The sequence below is a fragment of the Gobius niger genome, assembly GCF_951799975.1.
Source record: "Gobius niger genome assembly, chromosome: 21".
Lineage (NCBI taxonomy): Eukaryota > Metazoa > Chordata > Actinopteri > Gobiiformes > Gobiidae > Gobius > Gobius niger.
Genome location: NC_136872.1, coordinates 25518094 through 25545917, shown reverse-complemented (window position 1 = coordinate 25545917; position 27824 = coordinate 25518094). Strand labels below are relative to the sequence as shown.

The window sequence follows — 27824 nt, the reverse complement described above, 5'->3', positions numbered from 1 at the left end:
CACAGACTTTTGACTCATGGCTCCACCACATTATATTTATCATGATTCACTCTGGAGAAAAGTTCAGATGAAAATATGCAGATTTGAAAACACCCACGATTAAAGTCACAAACTTCAGACGTGAACTTTATTCCCAGGAGGCGGCGCTCACGAGGCCATCCAGACGAGGAAGGGCATCAGGACCAACAGCAGGAGCGTGCACGTGCCGAGGGCGTGCGCGTACAGCACGAGCCCCGCCCCCAGAAGCCACATCGCCTTGGCAACGGCCCGGCTCAGCAACAGGCGCCGAACCGTCTTACAGAACTGCAGAAGAAGAGGAGACATTTTGGTGAAGCTCATACCTGTGGTGAAGCTCATACCTGCGGTGATTTTAGTCTTTTTTTGTTGGATTCTTGTCATTTTTTTGTTGGATTTTTGTCTTTTTTTTGTTGGATTTTTGTCTTTTTTTTGTTGGATTTTTGTCATTTTTTTGTTGAATTTTTGTCATTTTTTGTTGGATTTTTGTCATTTTTTTTGTTGGATTTTTGTCTTTTTTTGTTGGATTTTTCTCTTTTTTTGCTGGATTTTTGTCATTTTTTTGTTGGATTTTTGTCTTTTTTTTGTTGGATTTTTGTCATTTTTTTTTTGGATTTTTGTCATTTTTTTGTTGGATTTTTGTCTTTTTTTTTTTTGATTTTTGTCATTTTTTTTTTGGATTTTAGTCATTTTTTTGTTGAATTTTAGTCATTTTTTTGTTGGATTTTTGTCATTTTTTTGTTGGATTTTAGTCATTTTTTTGTTGGATTTTTATCTTTTTTTGTTGGATTTTTGTCATTTTTTTGCTGGATTTTTGTCATTTTTTTGTTGGATTTTTGTCATTTTTTGTTGGATTTTTGGCATGTTTTTGTTGGATTTTTGTCATTTTTTTGTTGGATTTTTGTCATTTTTTTGTTGGATTTTTGTCATTTTTTTGTTGGATTTTTGTCTTTTTTTGTTGGATTTTTGTCATTTTTTTGTTGGATTTTTGTCATTTTTTTTGTTGTATTTTTGTCTTTTTTTTGTTGTATTTTTGTCATTTTTTGTTGGATTTTTGTCTTTTTTTTGTTGGATTTTTGTCTTTTTTTTGTTGGATTTTTGTCATTTTTTGTTGGATTTTTGTCTTTTTTTTGTTGGATTTTTGTCATTTTTTGTTGGATTTTTGTCTTTTTTTGTTGGATTTTTCTCTTTTTTTGCTGGATTTTTGTCATTTTTTTGTTGGATTTTTGTCTTTTTTTTGTTGGATTTTTGTCATTTTTTTTTTGGATTTTTGTCATTTTTTTTGTTGGATTTTTGTCATTTTTTTGTTGGATTTTAGTCATTTTTTTGTTGGATTTTTATCTTTTTTTGTTGGATTTTTGTCATTTTTTTGCTGGATTTTTGTCATTTTTTGTTGGATTTTTGTCATTTTTTGTTGGATTTTTGTCTTTTTTTTGTTGGATTTTTGGCATTTTTTTGTTGGATTTTTGTCGGTTTTTGGTCGAGTTTTTGTCATTTTTTTGTTGGATTTTTGTCATTTTTTTGTTGGATTTTTGTCATTTTTTTGTTGGATTTTTGACATTTTTTTGTGGGATTTTTGTCAGTTTTTTGTTGGATTTTAGTCATTTTTTTGTTGGATTTTTATCTTTTTTTGTTGGATTTTTGTCATTTTTTTGCTGGATTTTTGTCATTTTTTGTTGGATTTTTGTCATTTTTTTGTTGGATTTTTGTCATTTTTTTGTTGGATTTTTGTCTTTTTTTGTTGGATTTTTGTCTTTTTTTTTGTTGGATTTTTGTCATTTTTTGTTGGATTTTTGTCTTTTTTTTGTTGGATTTTTGTCTTTTTTTTGTTGGATTTTTGTCATTTTTTGTTGGATTTTTGTCTTTTTTTTGTTGGATTTTTGTCATTTTTTGTTGGATTTTTGTCTTTTTTTTGTTGGATTTTTCTCTTTTTTTGCTGGATTTTTGTCATTTTTTTTGTTGGATTTTTGTCTTTTTTTGTTGGATTTTTGTCATTTTTTTTTTGGATTTTTGTCATTTTTTTTGTTGGATTTTTGTCATTTTTTGTTGGATTTTTATCTTTTTTGTTGGATTTTTGTCATTTTTTTGCTGGATTTTTGTCATTTTTTTGTTGGATTTTTGTCTTTTTTTGTTGGATTTTTGTCATTTTTTTGTTGGATTTTTGTCATTTTTTTGCTGGATTTTTGTCATTTTTTTGCTGGATTTTTGTCATTTTTTTGCTGGATTTTTGTCATTTTTTGTTGGATTTTTGTCATTTTTTGTTGGATTTTTGTCTTTTTTTTGTTGGATTTTTGGCATTTTTTTGTTGGATTTTTGTCGGTTTTTGGTCGAGTTTTTGTCATTTTTTTGTTGGATTTTTGTCATTTTTTTGTTGGATTTTTGTCATTTTTTTGTTGGATTTTTGACATTTTTTTGTGGGATTTTTGTCAGTTTTTTGTTGGATTTTAGTCATTTTTTTGTTGGATTTTTATCTTTTTTTGTTGGATTTTTGTCATTTTTTTGCTGGATTTTTGTCATTTTTTGTTGGATTTTTGTCATTTTTTTGTTGGATTTTTGTCATTTTTTTGTTGGATTTTTGTCTTTTTTTGTTGGATTTTTGTCTTTTTTTTTGTTGGATTTTTGTCATTTTTTGTTGGATTTTTGTCTTTTTTTTGTTGGATTTTTGTCTTTTTTTTGTTGGATTTTTGTCATTTTTTGTTGGATTTTTGTCTTTTTTTTGTTGGATTTTTGTCATTTTTTGTTGGATTTTTGTCTTTTTTTTGTTGGATTTTTCTCTTTTTTTGCTGGATTTTTGTCATTTTTTTTGTTGGATTTTTGTCTTTTTTTGTTGGATTTTTGTCATTTTTTTTTTGGATTTTTGTCATTTTTTTTGTTGGATTTTTGTCATTTTTTGTTGGATTTTTATCTTTTTTGTTGGATTTTTGTCATTTTTTTGCTGGATTTTTGTCATTTTTTTGTTGGATTTTTGTCTTTTTTTGTTGGATTTTTGTCATTTTTTTGTTGGATTTTTGTCATTTTTTTTGTTGGATTTTTGTCTTTTTTTTGTTGGATTTTTGTCTTTTTTTTGTTGGATTTTTGTCATTTTTTGTTGGATTTTTGTCTTTTTTTTGTTGGATTTTTGTCATTTTTTGTTGGATTTTTGTCTTTTTTTTGTTGGATTTTTCTCTTTTTTTGCTGGATTTTTGTCATTTTTTTGTTGGATTTTTGTCTTTTTTTTGTTGGATTTTTGGCATTTTTTTGTTGGATTTTTGTCATTTTTTTGCTGGATTTTTGTCATTTTTTTGTTGGATTTTTGGCATTTTTTTGTTGGATTTTTGGCATTTTTTTTGGGATTTTTGTCATTTTTTTGGGGGATTTTTGTCATTTTTTTGTTGGATTTTAGTCATTTTTTTGTTGAATTTTAGTCATTTTTTTGTTGGATTTTTGGCATTTTTTTGTTGGATTTTTGGCATTTTTTGTTGGATTTTTTTCATTTTTTTGTTGGATTTTTGTCTTTTTTTTGTTGGATTTTTGGCATTTTTTTGTTGGATTTTTGTCATTTTTTTGCTGGATTTTTGTCATTTTTTGTTGGATTTTTGTCTTTTTTTTGTTGGATTTTTGTCATTTTTTGTTGGATTTTAGTCTTTTTTTTGTTGGATTTTTGGCATTTTTTTGTTGGATTTTTGGCATTTTTTTTTGGATTTTTGTCATTTTTTTTGGGGATTTTTGTCATTTTTAGTTGGATTTTTGTCTTTTTTTTGTTGGATTTTTGGCATTTTTTTGTTGGATTTTTGTCATTTTTTTGCTGGATTTTTGTCATTTTTTGTTGGATTTTTGTCATTTTTTGTTGGATTTTTGTCATTTTTTTGTTGGATTTTTGTCATTTTTTTGTTGGATTTTTGACATTTTTTTGTGGGATTTTTTGTCAGTTTTTTGTTGGATTTTTGTCATTTTTTTGTTGGATTTTTGTCTTTTTTTTGTTGGATATTTGTCATTTTTTTGTTGGATTTTTGACATTTTTTTGTGGGATTTTTGACATTTTTTTGTGGGATTTTTGTCAGTTTTTTGTTGGATTTTTGTCATTTTTTTGTTGGATTTTTGTCTTTTTTTTGTTGGATTTTTGTCTTTTTTTTGTTGGATTTTTGTCATGTTTTTGTTGGATTTTTGACATTTTTTTGTGGGATTTTTGTCAGTTTTTTGTTGGATTTTTGTCATTTTTTTGTTGGATTTTTGTCTTTTTTTTGTTGGATTTTTGTCTTTTTTTTGTTGGATTTTTGTCATTTTTTTGTTGGATTTTTGACATTTTTTTGTGGGATTTTTGTCAGTTTTTTGTTGGATTTTTGTCATTTTTTTGCTGGATTTTTGTCATTTTTTTGTTGGATTTTTGTCATTTTTTTGTAGGATTTTTGACTTTTTTTTGTTGGATTTTTGTCATTTTTTGTTGGATTTTTGTCATTTTTTTTGTTGGATTTTTGTCTTTTTTTTGTTGGATTTTTGTCTTTTTTTTGTTGGATTTTTGTCATTTTTTTGTTTGATTTTTGTCATTTTTTTGTTGGATTTTTGTCTTTTTTTTGTTGGATTTTTGACATTTTTTTGTTGGATTTTTGACTTTTTTTTGTTGGATTTTTGTCATTTTTTTGTTGGATTTTTGTCATTTTTTTGTTGGATTTTTGTTTTTGTTTTTTTTTTGGATTTTTGACATTTTTTTGTTGGATTTTTGACTTTTTTTTGTTGGATTTTTGTCATTTTTTGTTGGATTTTTGTCATTTTTTTTTGTTGGATTTTTGTCTTTTTTTTGTTGGATTTTTGTCAATTTTTTGTTGGATTTTTGTCATTTTTTGTTGGATTTTTGTCATTTTTTTGTTGGATTTTTGTCATTTTTTTGTGGATTTTTGTCATTTTTTTGTTGGATTTTTGTCATTTTTTTGTTGGATTTTTGTCATTTTTTTGTTGGATTTTTGACATTTTTTTGTGGGATTTTTGTCAGTTTTTTGTTGGATTTTTGTCATTTTTTTGTTGGATTTTTGTCAGTTTTTTGTTGGATTTTTGTCATTTTTTTGCTGGATTTTTGTCAGTTTTTTGTTGGATTTTTGTCATTTTTTTGCTGGATTTTTGTCATTTTTTTGTTGGATTTTTGTCATTTTTTTGTTGGATTTTTGTCTTTTTTTGTTGGATTTTTGACATTTTTTTGTTGGATTTTTGACTTTTTTTTGTTGGATTTTTGTCATTTTTTTGTTGGATTTTTGTCATTTTTTTGTTGGATTTTTGTTTTTGTTTTTTTTTGGATTTTTGACATTTTTTTGTTGGATTTTTGACTTTTTTTTGTGGGATTTTTGTCAGTTTTTTGTTGGATTTTTGTCATTTTTTTGTTGGATTTTTGTCATTTTTTGTTGGATTTTTGTCATTTTTTTTGTTTGATTTTTGTCTTTTTTTTGTTGGATTTTTGTCAATTTTTTGTTGGATTTTTGTCATTTTTTGTTGGATTTTTGTCAATTTTTTGTTGGATTTTTGTCATTTTTTGTTGGATTTTAGTCATGTTTTTGTTGGATTTTTTTCATTTTTTTTGTTGGATTTTTTTCATTTTTTTGTTGGATTTTTGTTTTTGTTTTTTTTTGGATTTTTGACATTTTTTTGTTGGATTTTTGACTTTTTTTTGTTGGATTTTTGTCAATTTTTTTGTTGGATTTTTGTCATTTTTTTTGTTGGATTTTTGTCTTTTTTTTGTTGGATTTTTGTCATTATTTTGTTGGATTTTTGTCATTTTTTTGTTGGATTTTTGTCTTTTTTTTGTTGGATATTTGTCATTTTTTGTTGGATTTTTGTCATTTTTTTGTTGGATTTTTGTCATTTTTTGTTGGATTTTTGTCATTTTTTTGTTGGATTTTTGTCTTTTTTTTGTTGGATTTTTGTCAATTTTTTGTTTGATTTTTGTCATTTTTTGTTGGATTTTTGTCAATTTTTTGTTGGATTTTTGTCATTTTTTGTTGGATTTTAGTCATGTTTTTGTTGGATTTTTTTCATTTTTTTGTCGGATTTTTTTCATTTTTTTGTTGGATTTTTGTCTTTTTTTTGTTGGATTTTAGTCATACCTGCGTGGTGAAGCTCATACCTGTGGTGAAGCTCATACCTGTGGTGAAGCCCATACCTGCGTGGTGAAGCTCATACCTGTGGTGAAGCTCATACCTGTGGTGAAGCCCATACCTGCGTGGTGAAGCTCATACCTGCGGTGAAGCTCATACCTGCGTGGTCTGGAAGCTCATACCTGTGGTGAAGCTCATACCTGTGGAGAAGCCCATACCTGCGTGGTGAAGCTCATACCTGCGGTGAAGCTCATACCTGTGGTGAAGCTCATACCTGTGGTGAAGCTCATACCTGTGGTGAAGCCCATACCTGCGTGGTGAAGCTCATACCTGTGGTGAAGCTCATACCTGTGGTGAAGCCCATACCTGCGTGGTGAAGCTCATACCTGTGGTGAAGCTCATACCTGTGGTGAAGCCCATACCTGCGTGGTGAAGCTCATACCTGTGGTGAAGCTCATACCTGTGGAGAAGCTCATACCTGTGGTGAAGCTCATACCTGTGGTGATTTTAGTCTTTTTTTGTTGGATTTTTGTCATTTTTTTGTTGGATTTTTGTCATTTTTTTGTTGGATTTTTGTCTTTTTTTTGTTGGATTTTTGTCGGTTTTTGGTCGAGTTTTTGTCATTTTTTTGTTGGATTTTTGTCTTTTTTTGCTGGATTTTTGTCATTTTTTTGTTGGATTTTTGTCATTTTTTTGTTGGATTTTTGTCATTTTTTTGTTGGATTTTTGTCTTTTTTTGTTGGATTTTTGTCTTTTTTTGGTCGAATTTTAGTCATTTTTTTGTTGGATTTTTGTCATTTTTTTGTTGGATTTTTGTCATTTTTTTGTTGGATTTTTGTCATTTTTTTGTCGAATTTTTGTCTTTTTTTTGTCGAATTTTTGTCATTTTTTGTTGGATTTTTGTCATTTTTTTGTTGGATTATTGTCTTTTTTTGCTGTATTTTAGTCTTTTTTTTGCTGGATTTTTGTCATTTTTTTGTTGGATTTTTGTCATTTTTTTGTTGGATTTTTGTCATTTTTTTGTTGGATTTTTGTCTTTTTTTGCTGGATTTTTGTCATTTTTTTGCTGGATTTTTGTCATTTTTTTGTTGGATTTTTGTCACTTTTTTGTTGAATTTTTGTCTTTTTTTGGTCGAATTTTGTCTTTTTTTTGGTGGATTTTTGTCGTTTTTTTGTCGGATTTTTGTCTTTTTTTTGTCGGATTTTTGTCATTTTTTTGTTGGATTTTTGTAATTTTTTTGTTGGATTTTTGTCTTTTTTTGGTCGAATTTTAGTCATTTTTTTGTTGGATTTTTGTCATTTTTTTGTTGGATTTTTGTCTTTTTTTTGTTGGATTTTAGTCATTTTTTTGTTGGATTTTAGTCATTTTTTTGTTGGATTTTTGTCTTTTTTTTGTTGGATTTTTGTCTTTTTTTGTTGGATTTTTGTCATTTTTTTGTTGGATTTTTGTCATTTTTTTGCTGGATTTTAGTCATACCTGTGGTGAAGCTCATACCTGTGGTGAAGCTCATACCTGTGGTGAAGCTCATACCTGCGTGGAGAAGCTCATACCTGCGTGGTGAAGCTCATACCTGTGGTGAAGCTCATACCTGTGGTGAAGCTCATACCTGTGTGGTGAAGCTCATACCTGCGTGGTGAAGCTCATACCTGCGGTGATTTTAGTCTTTTTTTTGGTGGATTTTTGTCGTATTTTTGTCGTATTTTTGTCGTTTTTTTGGTCGAGTTTTTGTCTTTTTTTTGTGGATTTTTGTCTAATTTTTGTCTAATTTTTGTCATTTTTTTGTTGGATTTTTGTCTTTTTTTGTTGGATTTTTGTCTTTTTTTTGTCGGATTTTTGTTGGATTTTTGTTGGATTTTTGTCTTTTTTTTGCTGGATTTTTGTCATTTTTTTGCTGGATTTTTGTCGGTTTTTGGTCGAGTTTTTGTCTTTTTTTTGTTGGATTTTTGTCTTTTTTTGCTGGATTTTTGTCACTTTTTTGCTGGATTTTTGTCTTTTTTTTGTTGGATTTTTGTCTTTTTTTTGCTGGATTTTTGTCATTTTTTTGTTGGATTTTTGTCTTTTTTTTGTTGGATTTTTGTCTTTTTTTGTTGGATTTTAGTCATACCTGTGGTGAAGCTCATACCTGTGGTGAAGCTCATACCTGCGTGGTGAAGCTCATACCTGCGGTGAAGCTCATACCTGTGGTGAAGCCCATACCTGCGTGGTGAAGCTCATACCTGCGGTGAAGCTCATACCTGCGTGGTCTGGAAGCTCATACCTGTGGTGAAGCTCATACCTGTGGAGAAGCCCATACCTGCGTGGTGAAGCTCATACCTGCGGTGAAGCTCATACCTGTGGTGAAGCTCATACCTGTGGTGAAGCTCATACCTGTGGTGAAGCCCATACCTGCGTGGTGAAGCTCATACCTGCGTGGTGAAGCTCATACCTGTGTGGTGAAGCTCATACCTGTGGTGAAGCTCATACCTGTGGTGAAGCCCATACCTGCGTGGTGAAGCTCATACCTGTGGTGAAGCTCATACCTGTGGTGAAGCCCATACCTGCGTGGTGAAGCTCATACCTGTGGTGAAGCTCATACCTGTGGAGAAGCTCATACCTGTGGTGAAGCTCATACCTGTGGTGATTTTAGTCTTTTTTTGTTGGATTTTTGTCATTTTTTTGTTGGATTTTTGTCATTTTTTTGTTGGATTTTTGTCATTTTTTTGTTGGATATTTGTCATTTTTTTGTTGGATTTTTGTCGGTTTTTGGTCGAGTTTTTGTCATTTTTTTGTTGGATTTTTGTCTTTTTTTGCTGGATTTTTGTCATTTTTTTGTTGGATTTTTGTCATTTTTTTGTAGGATTTTTGTCATTTTTTTGTTGGATTTTAGTCATTTTTCTGTTGGATTTTTGTCTTTTTTTGTTGGATTTTTGTCTTTTTTTGGTCGAATTTTAGTCATTTTTTTGTTGGATTTTTGTCATTTTTTTGTTGGATTTTTGTCATTTTTTTGTTGGATTTTTGTCATTTTTTTGTCGAATTTTTGTCTTTTTTTTGTCGAATTTTTGTCATTTTTTGTTGGATTTTTGTCATTTTTTTGTTGGATTATTGTCTTTTTTTGCTGTATTTTTGTCTTTTTTTTGCTGTATTTTTGTCATTTTTTTGTTGGATTTTTGTCATTTTTTTGTTGGATTTTTGTCATTTTTTTGTTGGATTTTTGTCTTTTTTTGCTGGATTTTTGTCATTTTTTTGCTGGATTTTTGTCATTTTTTTGTTGGATTTTTGTCACTTTTTTGTTGAATTTTTTTCATACCTGTGGTGAAGCTCATACCTGTGGTGAAGCTCATACCTGTGGTGAAGCTCATACCTGCGTGGAGAAGCTCATACCTGCGTGGTGAAGCTCATACCTGTGGTGAAGCTCATACCTGTGGTGAAGCTCATACCTGTGTGGTGAAGCTCATACCTGCGTGGTGAAGCTCATACCTGCGGTGATTTTAGTCTTTTTTTTGGTGGATTTTTGTCGTATTTTTGTCGTATTTTTGTCGTTTTTTTGGTCGAGTTTTTGTCTTTTTTTTTGTGGATTTTTGTCTAATTTTTGTCTAATTTTTGTCATTTTTTTGTTGGATTTTTGTCTTTTTTTTGTTGGATTTTTGTCTTTTTTTTGTCGGATTTTTGTTGGATTTTTGTTGGATTTTTGTCTTTTTTTTGCTGGATTTTTGTCATTTTTTTGCTGGATTTTTGTCGGTTTTTGGTCGAGTTTTTGTCTTTTTTTTGTTGGATTTTTGTCTTTTTTTGCTGGATTTTTGTCACTTTTTTGCTGGATTTTTGTCTTTTTTTTGTTGGATTTTTGTCTTTTTTTTGTCGGATTTTTGTTGGATTTTTGTTGGATTTTTGTCTTTTTTTTGCTGGATTTTTGTCATTTTTTTGCTGGATTTTTGTCGGTTTTTGGTCGAGTTTTTGTCTTTTTTTTGTTGGATTTTTGTCTTTTTTTGCTGGATTTTTGTCACTTTTTTGCTGGATTTTTGTCTTTTTTTTGTTGGATTTTTGTCTTTTTTTTGCTGGATTTTTGTCTTTTTTTTGCTGGATTTTTGTCTTTTTTTCGTTGGATTTTCGTCATTTTTTTGTTGGATTTTAGTCATTTTTTCGTTGGATTTTTGTCTTTTTTTTGCTGGATTTTCGTCTTTTTTTTGTTGGATTTTTGTCATTTTTTTGCTGGATTTTAGTCATACCTGCGTGGTCTGGAAGCTCATACCTGTGGAGAAGCTCATACCTGCGTGGTCTGGAAGCTCATACCTGTGGTGAAGCTCATACCTGTGGAGAAGCTCATACCTGCGTGGAGAAGCTCATACCTGCGTGGTCTGGAAGCTCATACCTGTGGTGAAGCTCATACCTGCGTGGTCTGGAAGCTCATACCTGTGGTGAAGCTCATACCTGTGGTGAAGCTCATACCTGTGGTGAAGCTCATACCTGCGGTGAAGCTCATACCTGCGGTGAAGCTCATACCTGTGGTGAAGCTCATACCTGCGTGGTGAAGCTCATACCTGCGTGGTGAAGCTCATACCTGTGGTGAAGCTCATACCTGTGGTGAAGCTCATACCTGCGTGGTGAAGCTCATACCTGCGTGGTGAAGCTCATACCTGCGTGGTGAAGCTCATACCTGTGGTGAAGCTCATACCTGCGTGGTGAAGCTCATACCTGCGGTGATTTTAGTCATTTTTTTGTCGGATTTTTGTCATTTTTTGTTGGATTTTTCTCTTTTTTTGTTGGATTTTTGTCATTTTTTTGTTGGATTTTTGTCGTTTTTATGTCGGATTTTTGTCATTTTTTTGGTCGAATTTTGTCTTTTTTTTGTTGGATTTTTGTCATTTTTTTGTTTGATTTTTGACATTTTTTTGTTGGATTTTTTTCTTTTTCTTGTTGGATTTTTGTCTTTTTTTTGTTTGATTTTTGTCATTTTTTTGTTGGATTTTTGTCATTTTTTTGTTGGATTTTTGACATTTTTTTGTTGGATTTTTGTCATTTTTTGTTGGATTTTTGACATTTTTTTGTTGGATTTTTGACATTTTTTTGTTGGATTTTTGACATTTTTTTGTTGGATTTTTGACATTTTTTTTTTGGATTTTTGACATTTTTTTGTTGGATTTTTGACATTTTTTTGTTGGATTTTTGTCTTTTTCTTGTTGGATTTTTGTCTTTTTTTTGTTTGATTTTTGTCTTTTTTTTGTTGGATTTTAGTCTTTTTTTTTTGCTGGATTTTAGTCATACCTGCGTGGTGAAGCTCATACCTGCGTGGTGAAGCTCATACCTGCGGTGATTTTAGTCATTTTTTTGTCGGATTTTTGTCATTTTTTGTTGGATTTTTCTCTTTTTTTGTTGGATTTTTGTCTTTTTTTTGTTTGATTTTTGTCATTTTTTTGTTGGATTTTTGTCATTTTTTTTGTTGGATTTTTGACATTTTTTTGTTGGATTTTTGTCATTTTTTGTTGGATTTTTGACATTTTTTTGTTGGATTTTTGACATTTTTTTGGGGGATTTTTGACATTTTTTTGTTGGATTTTTGACATTTTTTTTTTGGATTTTTGACATTTTTTTGTTGGATTTTTGACATTTTTTTGTTGGATTTTTGTCTTTTTCTTGTTGGATTTTTGTCTTTTTTTTGTTGGATTTTAGTCTTTTTTTTTTGCTGGATTTTAGTCATACCTGCGTGGTGAAGCTCATACCTGCGTGGTGAAGCTCATACCTGTGGTGAAGCTCATACCTGCGTGGTGAAGCTCATACCTGCGGTGAAGCTCATACCTGTGGTGAAGCTCATACCTGCGTGGTGAAGCTCATACCTGTGTGGTGAAGCTCATACCTGTGGTGAAGCTCATACCTGCGTGGAGAAGCTCATACCTGCGTGGTCTGGAAGCTCATACCTGCGTGGTGAAGCTCATACCTGCGTGGTCTGGAAGCTCATACCTGCGTGGTCTGGAAGCTCATACCTGTGTGGTGAAGCTCATACCTGCGGTGAAGCTCATACCTGCATGGTGAAGCTCATACCTGCGTGGTCTGGAAGCTCATGCTGGTGCCGTATCTGCAGAACATGACGTAGTGCTCGCAGTTGAACCACAGGAGGCTGTAGGGGGCGTGTCCACACAGCCTCTCCGCTCTGACGGCCACGAGTTCGGAGTCCAGAGGGGCGCGGCTGCTGCAGACCTGCCACAAAACCAGACACACCTGAGCTGAGCGTTTCCCCCAGGTCGGCTTTACCCGAATCTAAAAGCTTCGGCCAGTGTAACGAGTCACTTTGAAAGAAACTGATTCAAACCTCGTCCGTGGGGTTGACGAGGATCTCGGAGCCGTAGGCGAAGTCCTCGACCGAGTCCACCCGCACCGAGCCTCGCTGCAACAGGAAGATGTTATGAAGATCAGGAGTGGACGTTTCCTCCTGTGTTTCCCCCTAACAGCCAAGGGCCCCCATGGACTGGCCTTTCATTTATAAACTTACTTTAACCTCTTACCACCCGCCAAAACCAAATCCATTCTCTCCTCTGTCCTCACTTTTTATTTCCCTCATGTGTTTTTGTCACTTTTTTATCACTTTTTTTTTTGGTTGGATTATTACCTTTTTTTTTGCTGGATTTTTACCTTTTTTTGCTGGATTTTTATCATTTTTTTTGTTTGATTTTTACCTTTTTTTTTGCTGGATTTTTGTCTTTTTTTTGTTTGATTTTTACCTTTTTTTTGCTGGATTTTTGTCTTTTTTTTGCTAGATTTTTATTTATGTTTTGTTTGATTTTTACCTTTTTTTGCTGGATTTTTGTCTTTTTTTGCTGGATTTTTATCTTTTTTTTGTTGGATTTTTGTCTTTTTTTGTTGGATTTTTACCTTTTTTTTGTTGGATTTTTACCTTTTTTTTGCTGGATTTTTGTCTTTTTTTTGCTGGATTTTTATCTTTTGTTTGTTGGATTTTTACTTTTTTTTTTTTTTTCTCTTTTTTTTTGTTGGATTTTTATCTTTTTTTTTGCTGGATTTTTAATTTGATTTTTTTTATTTTTTTATTTTTTTTTGATTTTTCTCTTTTTTTGCTGGATTTTTACTTTTTTTTTCTTTTTTCTCTTTTTTTTGTTGGATTTTTGTTTTTTCTTTTTGCTAGATTTTTATCTTTTTTTTGTTGGATTTTTACCTTTTTTTTGCTGGATTTTTGTCTTTTTTTGTTGGATTTTTACCTTTTTTTGCTGGATTTTTATCTTTTTTTTTGCTGGATTTTTGTCTTTTTTTGTTTGATTTTTACCTTTTTTTTGCTGGATTTTTGTCTTTTTTTTGCTGGATTTTTGTCTTTTTTTGTTTGATTTTTACCTTTTTTTTGCTGGATTTTTGTCTTTTTTTTGTTTGATTTTTACCTTTTTTTTGCTGGATTTTTGTCTTTTTTTTGCTGGATTTTTGTCTTTTTTTGTTTGATTTTTACCTTTTTTTTGCTGGATTTTTGTCTTTTTTTTTGCTAGATTTTTATCTTTTTTTTGTTTGATTTTTACCTTTTTTTTGCTGGATTTTTGTCTTTTTTTGCTGGATTTTTATCTTTTTTTTGTTTGATTTTTACCTTTTTTTTGCTGGATTTTTGTCTTTTTTTGCTGGATTTTTATCTTTTTTTTGCTGGATTTTTATCTTGTTTTTTGTTGGATTTTTACCTTTTTTTTGCTGGATTTTTGTCTTTTTTTTGCTGGATTTTTATCTTTTGTTTGTTGGATTTTTACTTTTTTTTTTTTTTTTCTCTTTTTTTTTGTCGGATTTTTATCTTTTTTTTGCTGGATTTTTACTTTTATTTTATTTATTTATTTATTTATTTTTATTTTTCTCTTTTTTGCTGGATTTTTACTTTTTTTTTCTTTTTTCTCTTTTTTTTGTTGGATTTTTGTTTTTTCTTTTTGCTAGATTTTTATCTTTTTTTTGTTGGATTTTTACCTTTTTTTTGCTGGATTTTTGTCTTTTTTTGTTGGATTTTTATCTTTTTTTTGCTGGATTTTTGTCTTTTTTTGTTGGATTTTTACCTTTTTTTTGCTGGATTTTTGTCTTTTTTTGTTGGATTTTTATCTTTTTTTTGCTGGATTTTTACTTTTATTTTTTTATTTATTTTTTTTTTTTTTTTTATTTTTCTCTTTTTTTGCTGGATTTTTACTTTTATTTTATTTATTTATTTATTTATTTTTATTTTTCTCTTTTTTGCTGGATTTTTACTTTTTTTTTCTTTTTTCTCTTTTTTTTGTTGGATTTTTGTTTTTTCTTTTTGCTAGATTTTTATCTTTTTTTTGTTGGATTTTTACCTTTTTTTTGCTGGATTTTTGTCTTTTTTTGTTGGATTTTTATCTTTTTTTTGCTGGATTTTTGTCTTTTTTTGTTGGATTTTTACCTTTTTTTTGCTGGATTTTTGTCTTTTTTGTTGGATTTTTATCTTTTTTTTGCTGGATTTTTACTTTTATTTTTTTATTTATATATTTTTTTTTTTTGATTTTTCTCTTTTTTTGCTGGATTTTTACTATTTTTTTCTTTTTTCTCTTTTTTTTGTTGGATTTTTTTTTTTTTTTGCTTGATTTTTGTCTTGTTTTTGTTGAGTTTTTGTCAGTTTGGTCACTTTTTAGCTTTTTTTTACCTTCAGCAGGACCTCGTGGACTCTTCCTCCTGAGTGTTTACCTTCAGCAGGACCAGTGGACTCTTCCTCCTCTTCCTCCTGAGTGTTTACCTTCAGCAGGACCAGTGGACTCTTCCTCCTCTTCCTCCTGAGTGTTTACCTTCAGGACCAGTGGACTCTTCCTCCTCTTCCTCCTGTGTTTACCTTCAGCAGGACCAGTGGACTCTTCCTCCTCTTCCTCCTGTGTTTACCTTCAGGAGGACCAGTGGACTCTTCCTCCTCTTCCTCCTGAGTGTTTACCTTCAGGACCAGTGGACTCTTCCTCCTGTGTTTACCTTCAGCAGGACCAGTGGACTCTTCCTCCTCTTCCTCCTGTGTTTACCTTCAGCAGGACCAGTGGACTCTTCCTCCTCTTCCTCCTGTGTTTACCTTCAGGAGGACCAGTGGACTCTTCCTCCTCTTCCTCCTGAGTGTTTACCTTCAGCAGGACCAGTGGACTCTTCCTCCTCTTCCTCCTGTGTTTACCTTCAGCAGGACGCCCAGCACGAGCCTGGTGTTGGTCACCATCTTCTGGATCTTGGTCTGGTCGCTGCTGATCGCCGGCATCACGTCAGGGATGAAATGGGCGACTCTGACACACGAGAGGAAACATCTAAAGCTTTGTGATCCTGCTCCTTCAGCTGGAGCTCTTTTCAAACTGACCTTCCTGAGCCCAGGTAGATCCCGAAGTGGATGAAGAGCGTCCGCGGGACCTCGAGCAGATCCCCGCGCCGGAACTCGTACTTCCTCCCGCTCACTTCCTCTTCCTGTTCCTTTGGGGGCGGGGTCAGAGCGGCGCAGAGCAGCGGCAGCAAACCCAGAGAGAACATGGTCCAGCCTGAGCAGCTGAAAGGTCCACAGTGAGCAGCTGAAAGGTCCAGCCTGAGCAGGTTTATACTGAGGGCAGGGGGCGGAGTCAGGGCTTTACAGGATTACTCTTCACACAACTTCAGAAACTCCTGCAGACGCCAAACTTCATTCCTCACAGATTTACTGAGCTTTGAACTCCAAAAAAGCAGAAATGTTTCCAGTAAGAACGAGTTTCTTCAAAAACTGAACCAGATCCAAAATCCCTCTGAGTAAATCTTTGTTCAGCTGCAGGAGGTCGACACAAATAAACATCTCAGTGTTTGTAGAACTTTCTCCATGACGACGATGAGGAAGAAAATATATAAAAATGGGCAAAATCATCTTTATTGACGTGACTTTGTCCTGAACAGACGACAAAAGGGCAGAAAAAACTTCCCACATTTTCCCCAAATTTCTCCCTTTTTTTTTAATACAGTGTTTTCTTTTTCACTTTTCACAATTTTGTACGGAGTCCTGGAAGTGACATAACGCAAAAACAATTGGGGGTGAAATAAAATAAAAATGTATTCCAGATCCTGTAGGCCAGTGTAACACCTCATTTGAAAGCTAAGATCTACAAAACTCATTTAAATTGATCTTTTTTCTCACGTCATCAGATTTATTTCCATTCAACTAACTTTTGTAAATTTATTGTGTTTTTTTGTCGTTTTTAGTCTTTTTTTTGTCATTTTTTCGTCACATTTTTTGTCACATTATTTGTCATTTTTTTGTTATTTTTTTGTCAATAATTGACTGTGGAATTCTTCCGCAGTCAATTATTGGTTTTCATGTTCTTTATTATTATTCCTCTTCCATCTTTTTCCCGATTTTCTAGAGCTTTCAGCACTTTCACGCTTTGTGCAATTTATGCAAGTTATGCATCAAAATGTTCCGCATGTTGAGGAGAAGGCGCTGTTACTTTTGGGACTTCTGCAACTTACGGTTTTTCCGCAATCGACCAAAATGTCGGAGATTTTTCCCATTGACTTATAATGGGGCTGCCGCAAATCCATGCTTTTCTGCACTTTTTTCTGCATTTTCTGCAATTTCTGCACTTTGTGCATGTTCAGCTTCTGCAACTTGTGGGTTTTGAGAAAAAATTGTCCTTCTGCAGTTTTCCAGTTTTTTTATACGAGAGTTTGAAATGTTTGCATTGGTGTGTATGGGGGAATCCAGCCAATGGGGAGACTCCAGGCCTTTCAGCCATTTGTGCTTCTGCCAATCAAGCACTGAGGCCATTTCAACAGTTTGACCAGTTTATGGAATATAAAAGTTTATGCAATATTAACAATTTATGCAAAGTAACCACTTTATGGGATTTAACCAGTTAATGCATTTTAAAGTGTTTATGCAATTTCTGCATTCGCTTCCCGCATTTCCGCAGTCAATCGCAATGGCACAGCCATTTTTTTTGTCTTTTTTTGTAATTTTTCGTCATTTTTTTGTCACGTTTTTTGTCATTTTTTGTCAAAGTTTTCTCACTTTTTTGTCACATTTCCATCATTGTTTTCGTCTCAGTTGAGTGGAGTAAAACATTTTTTTTTTTTAATATTTCGTTAAAAAAAATGCATTTTTTTTTTAACCGAGATAATTTGTGCCGTAAAAGAAACAAAAGATATTTTTTATATTTACATTTCTTCATTTTTTTTTTTTACCCCCATATTTTTTTTGTCTGATGTCACTTCCAGGGCTCCGTAATTTTTTCCTATTTTTTTCAAAAATTCTCATAAAATAAAAATTTCCACTTTTAATAATTTTTGCCACTTTATCTTCCCTTTTTTTTAAACACTTTTCCCCATTTTTTTCTTTCTTTTCTTTTCCAATTTTCCCCTAATTTCGTGCAAACTTTCTTTTTTTCCCCACAAATATTTAATTCTATTCATCACACTTTTTAAAAATTATTTATCTTCATTTTTTTTTTCTTCACCCCTGCCTGGACTGAGCATATTTTTATCCAATTTTGGCTTTACCCAAATCTAAAAGCTTCTTGAAAAAAGCTTTGAAACAACATTTAGACGAGGAAGAAAATGCACCAAAAGAGAAAGAGAAAAGTGACAAAAACAAGTGAGGAAAAAGATCAGTGTAGGTGAGTTTTCAGATTTGGGTAAAGCTGAACTGGGGGGAAATGCCCTGGTTCAGGTGGGGGTTAAGAGGTTAAAGAGTTTGGACATTTCCTCTTTGGGGGTTTTTGTTTGTCCCGGTTCTTCTGGAGCCTCAGATTCCGGACGTGTTGCGCAGTGACCGGGATTTGCTTTGGAAATCCTTAATAACTCTCCTAATCCTCGTGTGACGCAGCGGCTTTGTCCAAATCCAACCCGTTTAGAAAAGACTCTGAACACACTGAGGAAACACACAGGCTCAGAACCAAAGAAAAGACCTGAAAGAAAAGGAAAAGTATTCATCTGTTTCCCTGCATTTCTCCACTATTGTAGTAAAGGCCTGTGTCCACAAGGGGGCGGCAGATGTCGACAAAACATGCTCAATAAATCCATCAGGAAAACCTCCCGGAGTCTTAGAGTGGAGTCTGTGAAGCTACATCTGGATTTTTACACACAAAGAGTTTTACAGATGTGATTCCTGGTGGATTTAATGAGAACTTTGACTTTTTTACAGATTTTTTTTAACTAATGACCAGATGTAGAGTCGCCAAAATACTTACTCAAGTAAAAAAGTACTTACTCGAGTACTGTGAGAAACTGTTTGAGCAAAAAAGACTGATTTATTTTGAAAGGCGCCATAAACTGTGTGAAACAAAATATAAAATCATGAAGAAACTGAGATATTTACAAAGAAAATACAAAGAAACTAAATGATTCTGAAGAACAAGGAGCACGAGAAATGTACTCTTCACATAACTTTCAGAAACTGCAGACGCCAAACTTCATTCCTCACAGATTTACTGAGCTTTGAACTCCCAAAAAGCAGAAATGTTTCCAGTAAGAACGAGTTTCTTCAAAAACTAAACGACGATGAGGAAGTAAATATATAAAAATGGGCAAAATCATCTTTATTGACGTGACTTTGTCCTGAACTGACGACAAAAGGGAAGAAAAAAAACTGCCACATTTTCCTCGATTTTCTCCCCACTTTTTTTTTAATACAGTGTTTTTTTCCCCTCACTTTTCACAATTTTGTGCGGAGTCCAGGAAGTGACATAAGACACAAACAATTTGGGGGTGAAATAAAATTAAATAAAAATATATTCCAGATCCTGTAGGCCAGTGTAACACCTCATTTGAAAGCTAAGATCTACAAAACTCATTTAAATGGATCTTTTTCCTCACGTCATCAGATTTATTTCCATTTTTTTTTTTTTGGGGGGGGGGGGGCGTATTCAACTCATCTTTGTAAATTTATTGTCATTTTTTTTGTCATTTTTTGTCCATTTTTTTGGTTATTTTTTTTGTCTTTTTTTTGGTAATTTTTTGTCACATCTTTTTGTCAAAGTTTTCACACTTTTATGTCATTTTTTGTCATTTTTTGTCATTTTTTTGTCATTTTTTTGTCATTTTTTTGTCCATTTTTTTGTCTTCTTTTGGAATTTTTGGCCATTTTTTTTATTTTTTGTCTTTTTTTTCTCATTTTTTTTTTTTCATTTTTTTTTCATTTTTTGGAATTTTTTGTCATATTTTTTGTCAAAGTTTTCTCAATTTTTGTAATTTTTTTTGTCATTTGATGAAAATGAATGAATGAAAGAATAATGAAGAAAATATATAAAAATGGGCAAAATCATCTTTCATCATCAACTGAGATATTTACAAAGAAAATACAAAGAAACTAAATAATTCTGAAGAACAAGGAGCGCGAGGGATTTACTCACAGCGGAAAAAGTAAAAAGTTCATGTACTGGAGTAGATGTTAGTACTACCCGTCTCTGAGTACATTTTTTTCCATTAAATTAAACCTGGTTCTGTCCATTATTTATATTTCGTCGCTTAAAAAAATCTGCATTTATGACAATTTTTACTCATGAAACCCTTATTTTTATATGAAAACACAAAGTGACTGTGTACGGAGCCCTGGAAGTGACATCAGACAAAAAAAAATTGGGTGGTAAAAAAAATAAAATTATATATATATATTTTTTTAAGAAATATAAAAATGTATACAATTTTGTATTTAAAAAAAAAAAACATTTATTAATATAAAAAAACGCACACCACAAATGATCTCGGGGTAAAAAAAATATATATTTTTTTATTTAAGAAATATAAAAACATTTTTTTTTTAGTGTTATTTTTTTACACCACAAATGATCTCGGGGGAAAGTGATGATTTTCTCCGAGATAATTTTCTAACTCCCCCGAAATACTTTGTGGTGTAAAAAAATAACAATACTAAAAAATATATATTTTTTATATTTATTAACCTCTTAACTCCCGCCTGAACCAAGAGCATTTTCTCCAGTTCAGCTTCACCCAAATCCTGAAGGCCAGTGAAACGCCTCATTTGAAAGACCTACAAAACTAAATGGATCTTTTTCCTCACATCAGATTTTTTTTCATCACTTTTTTTGTTGGGCAGTCGACTCATTTTTGTCAAATTTTCGTGACTTTTTTGTCACTTTTTCGGCAAATTTTTCGATTTGTTTTGTCCATTTTTTCTAAATTTTTCATAACATTTTCTCACTTCTTTGTCAATTTTTTTTTTAAATTTTTCGATTTTTTTGGGTCAATTTTTGTCAATTTTTTGTCACTTTTTTCACATTTTCATCATTGTTTTCATCTCAGTTTTGTTGCTATTTTCACACCTTTTTTCCAGAAGCTTTTGGATTGGGGTAAAGCTGGAGAAAAAGTGCTCGGTTCAGGCGGGAGTTACGGGGTTAAATAAAGAATATAAAAAAGTTTACCCCGAGAGCATTTGTCGTGTGCGTTTTTTATTTTTTACATTTCCTTATTTCAAACCCCCAAATGTTTGTTGTCGTCACTTCCAGGGCTCCGTAGAGTTTGTGTTTCTGATGAACTTGAATCTCAAATCTAAATCCAAACGCACTTACATCAGGAAGCCCCGCCCCCTCCCCTAGCCCGCAAACCTAAAACATGTACAATAGGTTCAGACGTGTTCAGATCTCGTTCAAATCAGTCGAAGCATTTCTGTTTTAGCAAAAGGTTTATTTACATTTCAGCTCGGACGGAACAATAATAACAAACTAAATGAACATTCAGATAAATCCGTCCCCAGAGTTCTGAGAGGAGCGTCTTGAGTTCGTGTTTGAGTGACGGAAGCTCCGCCCCCTCAGCTGCACATCCACAGCGTGAACGGCAGCAGCAGCGACGGCGTCAGAGTCCACACGGAAAACCCGAAGTGGAGCAGGACCAGGAGCGAGGCCAGGAGCGAGAGCAGGACCGTCCTGGAGTCCCGGAGCCCGGACTGGAGCCACGACAGGAACTGCAACACACACAGGGGGCGGAGTCAAGATAAACATAAACAGGAAGTGCAACAAACAGGGGGGCGGAGTCAGAGAAGAACACACACAGGAACTGCAACACACACAGGGGGCGGAGTCAGAGAAGAACACACACAGGAACTGAAACAGGGGGGCGGAGTCAAGAAAAACATAAACAGGAAGTGCAACACACAGGGGGCGGAGTCAAGAAAAAACATAAACAGGAAGTGCAACACACGGGAGGGCGGAGTCAACAGGGGGCGGGGTCAGAGCAAAACACAAACAGGAACTGCAACACACGGGGGGCGGAGTCAGAGAAGAACACACAGGAACTGAAACAGGGGGGCGGAGTCAAGAAAAACATAAACAGGAAGTGAAACAGGGGGGCGGAGTCAAGAAAAACATAAACAGGAAGTGAAACAGGGGGCGGAGTCAAGAAAAACATAAACAGGAAGTGCAACACACAGGGGGCGGAGTCTAGAAAAACATAAACAGGAAGTGCAACACACAGGGGGGCGGAGTCAAGAAAAACATAAACAGGAAGTGCAACACACAGGGGGGGGCGGAGTCAAGAAAAACATAAACAGGAAGTGCAACACACAGGGGGGCGGAGTCAAGAAAAACAAACAGGAAGTGCAACAAAGAGGAGGGCGGAGTCAGAGTAAAACACAAACAGGAACTGAAACAGGGGGCGGAGTCAAGAAAAACATAAACAGGAAGTGCAACACACAGGGGGGGCGGAGTCAACAGGGGGGCGGAGTCAGAGCAAAACACACACAGGAACTGAAACGGGGGGGCGGAGTCAGAGAAGAACACACACAGGAGGGCGGAGTCAGAGAAGAACACACACAGGGGGGCGGAGTCAACAGGGGGGCGGGGTCAGAGAAGAACACACAGGGGGCGGAGTCAGAGAAGAACACACACAGGAACTGAAACAGGGGGGCGGAGTCAAGAAAAACATAAACAGGAAGTGCAACAGGGGGGCGGAGTCAAGAAAAACATAAACAGGAAGTGCAACAGGGGGGCGGAGTCAAGAAAAACATAAACAGGAAGTGCAACACACGGGGGGCGGAGTCAGAGAAGAACACACACAGGAACTGAAACAGGGGGGGCGGCTTTATTATGATAGATCCATGGGGGCGGAGTCAAGAAAAACATAAACAGGAAGTGCAACACACAGGGGGCGGAGTCAAGAAAAACATAAACAGGAAGTGCAACACACAGGGGGGCGGAGTCAAGAAAAACATAAACAGGAAGTGCAACACACGGAGGGCGGAGTCAGAGAAGAACACTAACAGGGGGGCGGAGTCAAGAAAAACATAAACAGGAAGTGCAACAAAGAGGAGGGCGGAGTCAGAGTAAAACAGGACTTTTTCAAGCTTTCCATCATGTTATTCTGTCACTCCCTCATTAAAAACATGCCTGAAGTGTTGCCTTGGCACATTCACGTATTTCTGAGTAATCTGTAAAAACTCTGATGGCGGCCATTTTAGGGATAGGTTTGCCCGAGTCCTCCTAGGAACGCCCGCACCTCCTGGAGACGCCTCCGAGCTTTGGTCACCAGCCGAGTAACCAACCACTGCTCCTCAGCAGAGCCCCCTCCCCACTGATGCCACAGACAGCGTGTGGAGGGGGCGTGTCTAAAGGCTCAGAGGTTCTTAAAGAGACAGAGGCCGATTTCAAGACATTCACTACAGCCATTTTGAGAGAGACATTTTATACAAGGCAGTTATTCTAATTTACTGCATTTACAAACCAACAGGTTTGTCATCATCGTAGTGTGATATAGACTGGTGCTATGGGACTGAAAAAAGCAGAATACCCACTCTTTAAACAAAAACAAAAAATTAAGACAAGACCTATACTGGGGTGGCCGCTCTCCCGTGCCCCCCTGTAGATCTGCCCCTGCTCCACAGACTCACTGATGACGGTCTGTGAGGGAGAAACTAAAGGATTTCACCTCCAGGTGTGAGGAGGACTCAGAGAAACTGAACATCTGTAACTAACCAGCGCCTAAACACTGCGGCGTTTAGTCTGGTCTCCCTCCGGCCCCCGATCCGGCCCCGATCCGGCCCCGATCTGGCCCCGATCCGGCCCCCGATCCGGCCCCGATCCGGCCCAGACCAGGTCTGTGCTGATTACAGGAAGTCTCTGAAACCAGAGACTCGAAACCTCCTCTTTAGACCTGGTTTAGTCCTGGTTTGGTTCTGTCTTGACCTAGATTCAGCTCCAGACTCTCAGGGAGGGGGGGAGGAGGAGGGGTGAAGGGGGGGGGGGGGGGGGGGGTGAGGTGAAAGCTCCTCTTGTTTGAGGTTTTTCCGACAATTTTTTTTTTTCCTTTTGCCTCAAACTGAACAAACTTTTACAGAAGCTGGACTAGACCTGGACTAAACCAGGACTAAACCAGGACTAAACCAGGACTAAAGCAGGACTAAACCAGGACTAAACCAGGACTAAACCAGGACTAAACCAGGACTAAACCAGGACTAAACCAGGACTAAAGCAGGACTAAACCAGGACTAAACCAGGACTAAACCAGGACTAAAGCAGGACTAAACCAGGACTAAACCTGGACTAAACCAGGACTAAACCTGGACTAAACCAGGACTAAACCAGGACTTAAGAGGATGAAGTGATGGGTTTATTTCCCTGCAGTTTCTCACATATTATTTATGGGAAAAGTAAAAGGTCCAGTTTCAAAGTCGCTTAAAAATCGTCTGATTTTTAATACGACAGAGTCTGAGCTGTGAGAGTATACAAGTATATATACTTATAGGTGTGTATAAGTATAAGTATATATACTTATAAGTATATATAAGTATAAGTATTTATACTTATATACTTCTAAGTATAAGTATATACACTTCTACTTATACACACATATAAGTATATATACTTATAAGTATAAGCATATATACTTATATACTTATAAGTATAAGTATATATACTTCTAAGTATAAGTATATACATTACAGTTGCAGAGCTGTGACCCAGGTCAGGTCTTTAGTTCCTCTAACAGTTTAATAATCACACGGACACGATGAACCACCAGAGGTTCAGCTCCTGCAGGAGCGACATTAAAAACTACAAGAGGCTTCACTACAAGAACAGCTTCACTACAAGAACAGCTTCACTACAAGAACAGCTTCACTACAAGAACAGCTTCACTACAAGAACAGCTTCACTACAAGAACAGCTTCACTACAAGAACAGCTTCACTACAAGAACAGCTTCACTACAAGAACAGCTTCACTACAGTCGAGTTGAAATTTTCGGGACTTGAGACTTACTCGACCAAAGCTCCGAAAAGACTTGACTTGACTTGACTTGACTTGACTTGGGACTTGCTGTTTGTGACTCGAGACTTAACTTGGACTTGAGGCCAGTGACTCTCAATGACTCGCAGTGACTTTATAGTTTTTATTTATTTGAGTGAAACTGTCGAAAGATCAGGATTCATTTGGTAAAAGCGGCGCATCTTTGTTTACATTATGGTGATTATCCACACGCGTGTTCGGTTTCCAGACGGGGCGTCTGATCAACACAGCGGGAAAAGACAGGAGGAAATATTTCTTTGGTGCATGAAAAGTTTTGTAAAGACAGTGAAGAGGAGGAGATTTACAGGAAAACGTTTGAAACAATGTTCTGGACCTACAGCGCAGACGGAGCCTCCAGAACCACCATGTCAGAGCTGATTCATGACAGGAATCTCGGGGCTTTTCCATGTTTTAAGGCATTAACACAAAGTTACAGCATTTAGAGCTTATTTTACGCAGCCGCCACAGCCCAGTGACAGCGGGACTGAAGGCTACGCTGAGTCTACTTTGAGCAGGGGCGAATCCGAGTATACAGGGGCCGGGGCAGTACAGGGGAACCACTGACAGAAAAACTGCCAGAAAATAACAAAAATAAAAATATTATTTGATCTTTATATTTCACACTACAAGGAAAAGCAGCTCATGTTTAAAAGACTCTGTTTCATTTTTTTCTTAAGTCGCCCCCCCCGGGCCCCCTTCCTTAAAATGCTGTCCCTGTAGTTTTGTACATAGACTGGAGCATGTATAACATATATAGTATGACATTTTTGGTGATTAAATATTAATTAGACTTAAAATCCAAATCCATGAGATTTTAAAAAGCCTGATTTTTGTCTAAATTCTCAAAATCGCTAAATCTTGTCAAGCACCTGTTATTAAAGGCAGTAAAAGCATTTGTGACTTGAGTGACTTGAGTGACTTGAGTGACTTGAGTGACTTGAGAGACTTGAGTGACTTGAGAGACTTGAGTGACTTGAGTGACTTGAGAGACTTGAGTGACTTGAGAGACTTGAGTGACTTGAGTGACTTGAGTGACTTGAGTGACTTGAGAGACTTGAGTGACTTGAGAGACTTGAGTGACTTGAGTGACTTGAGTGACTTGAGAGACTTGAGTGACTTGAGAGACTTGAGTGACTTGAGTGACTTGAGTGACTTGAGTGACTTGAGTGACTTGAGAGACTTGAGTGACTTGAGTGACTTGAGAGACTTGAGAGACTTGAGTGACTTGAGAGACTTGAGTGACTTGAGTGACTTGAGTGACTTGAGTGACTTGAGTGACTTGAGTGACTTGAGTGACTTGAGTGACTTGAGAGACTTGAGAGACTTGAGTGACTTGAGAGACTTGAGAGACTTGAGTGACTTGAGTGACTTGAGAGACTTGAGTGACTTGAGAGACTTGAGTGACTTGAGTGACTTGAGTGACTTGAGTGACTTGCCTAAAGCAAGACTTGACTTGACCCCATGACTTGGACTTGCATTTAGTGACTTACTCCCACCTCTGGTATATAGTACACAGTAGTATATAAGTATATGTGTGTATAAGTATAAGTATATAGTATACAGTAGTATATAGTAGTATATAAGTATATATGTGTATATAAGTACCTGCTCAGTCTGGTGGCTTCGCGCTCGTCTGTACCGACAGTGCGTGTGTATAAGTATATAGTATGCAGTAGTATATTAGTATACGTGTGTATAAGTATAAGTACACAGTAGTATATAAGTATATATAAGTATATATAATAAGTGTATATAAGTATATATAAGTATATATAAGTATATGTAAGTATATATAATAAGTGTATATAAGTATATATAATAAGTGTATATAAGTATATATAAGTATATATAAGTACATATAAGTATATATAAGTACCTGCTCAGTCTGGTGGCTTCGCGCTCGTCCGTACCGACAGTGCGTGTGTATAAGTATATAGTATGCAGTAGTATACAGCAGTATATAAGTATATATAAGTATATATAAGTAAATATAAGTACCTGCTCAGTCTGGTGGCTTCGTGCTCGTCCGTACCGACAGTGCGTGTGTATAAGTATATAGTATGCAGTAGTATACAGCAGTATATAAGTATATATAAGTATATATAAGTATATGTAAGTACATATAAGTATATATAAGTGTATATATAAGTGTATATAAGTACCTGTTCAGTCTGGTGGCTTCGTGCTCGTCCGTACCGACAGTGCGTGTGTATAAGTATATAGTATGCAGTAGTATACAGTAGTATATAAGTATATATAAGTATATATAAGTATATATAAGTATATATAAGTACATATAAGTACCTGCTCAGTCTGGTGGCTTCGTGCTCGTCCGTACCGACAGTGCGTGTGTATAAGTATATAGTATACAGTAGTATATAAGTATATAGTATACAGTAGTATATAAGTATATAGTATACAGTAGTATATAAGTATATATAAGTGTATATAAGTATAAATGTGTATATAAGTACCTGCTCAGTCTGGTGGCTTCGCGCTCGTCCGTACCGACAGTGCGTGTGTAAGTATATAGTATACAGTAGTATATAAGTATATATAAGTATATATAAGTACATATAAGTACATATAAGTACCTGCTCAGTCTGGTGGCTTCGTGCTCGTCCGTACCGACAGTGCGTGTGTATAAGTATATAGTATACAGTAGTATATAAGTATATAGTATACAGTAGTATATAAGTATATATAAGTATATATAAGTACATATAAGTACATATAAGTACCTGCTCAGTCTGGTGGCTTCGTGCTCGTCCGTACCGACAGTGCGTGTGTATAAGTATATAGTATGCAGAAGTATACAGTAGTATATAAGTATATATAAGTATATATAAGTATATATAAGTATATATAAGTGTATATAAGTACCTGCTCAGTCTGGTGGCTTCGCGCTCGTCCGTACCGACAGTGCGTGTGTATAAGTATATAGTATGCAGAAGTATACAGTAGTATATAAGTATATATAAGTATATATAAGTATATATAAGTGTATATAAGTACCTGCTCAGTCTGGTGGCTTCGTGCTCGTCCGTACCGACAGTGCGTGACGAAGTGCTCACAGTTGTTCCAGAGGAGGCTGTAGCGGACGCTCCCGAGCAGCTGCTCCGCCCGCTTGGCGCTCTCCTCCCCGGGCAGAGGAGCGTGAAGCGCGTCGTCCCGGTTCAGCAGGACGTCGGCGCCGTAGGCGAAGTCGTCCACAGAGTCGAGCCTCACGCTCGCCGTCTTACACAGGACGCCCAGAACCAGCCGCGTGTTGGTGACCGAGCGCCCAGCGTCAGCGCCCACGAGCGGAAGAGCGTCCGGGATGAGGTGCGCCACGCGCCCGTCGCCCAGGTAAATCCCAAAGTGCGTGAAGAGCGTGCGCGGCACCTCCAGCAGGTCCCCGCGCGTGAAGCGCGTCCACGACACATGATCCCTGCGAGAGCACGGCTCCACCTGCACCAGGCGGGGCAGCGACACCGGGATGTGCACGAGCACGAAGAGCCGCTCCAGCAGGAAGAGCACCGAGTCCAGCATCACGCCAGGACCGGGGCTCAGACCAGGACCGAGGGGTCAGACCAGGACC

The 27824-nt window shown here is 35.3% G+C and overlaps 1 protein-coding gene across 1 annotated transcript; it reads right to left on the bottom strand.

Annotated features, from left to right (window-relative positions):
- Window positions 1–147: 147 nt before the first annotated feature.
- Window positions 148–27820, bottom strand: LOC306980666 (uncharacterized protein; the record flags this gene model as incomplete). Its single annotated transcript, XM_079580094.1, has 7 exons — window positions 27260–27820; window positions 20787–20929; window positions 15356–15589; window positions 15179–15284; window positions 12356–12430; window positions 12088–12243; window positions 148–303 (listed from the first exon to the last, which is right to left on the bottom strand). Exons 1-7 carry the CDS (start codon window positions 27773–27775, stop codon window positions 148–150), a joined length of 1386 nt encoding a protein of 461 aa, XP_079436220.1. The 5' UTR covers window positions 27776–27820.
- Between the last annotated feature and the right edge of the window lie 4 nt (window positions 27821–27824).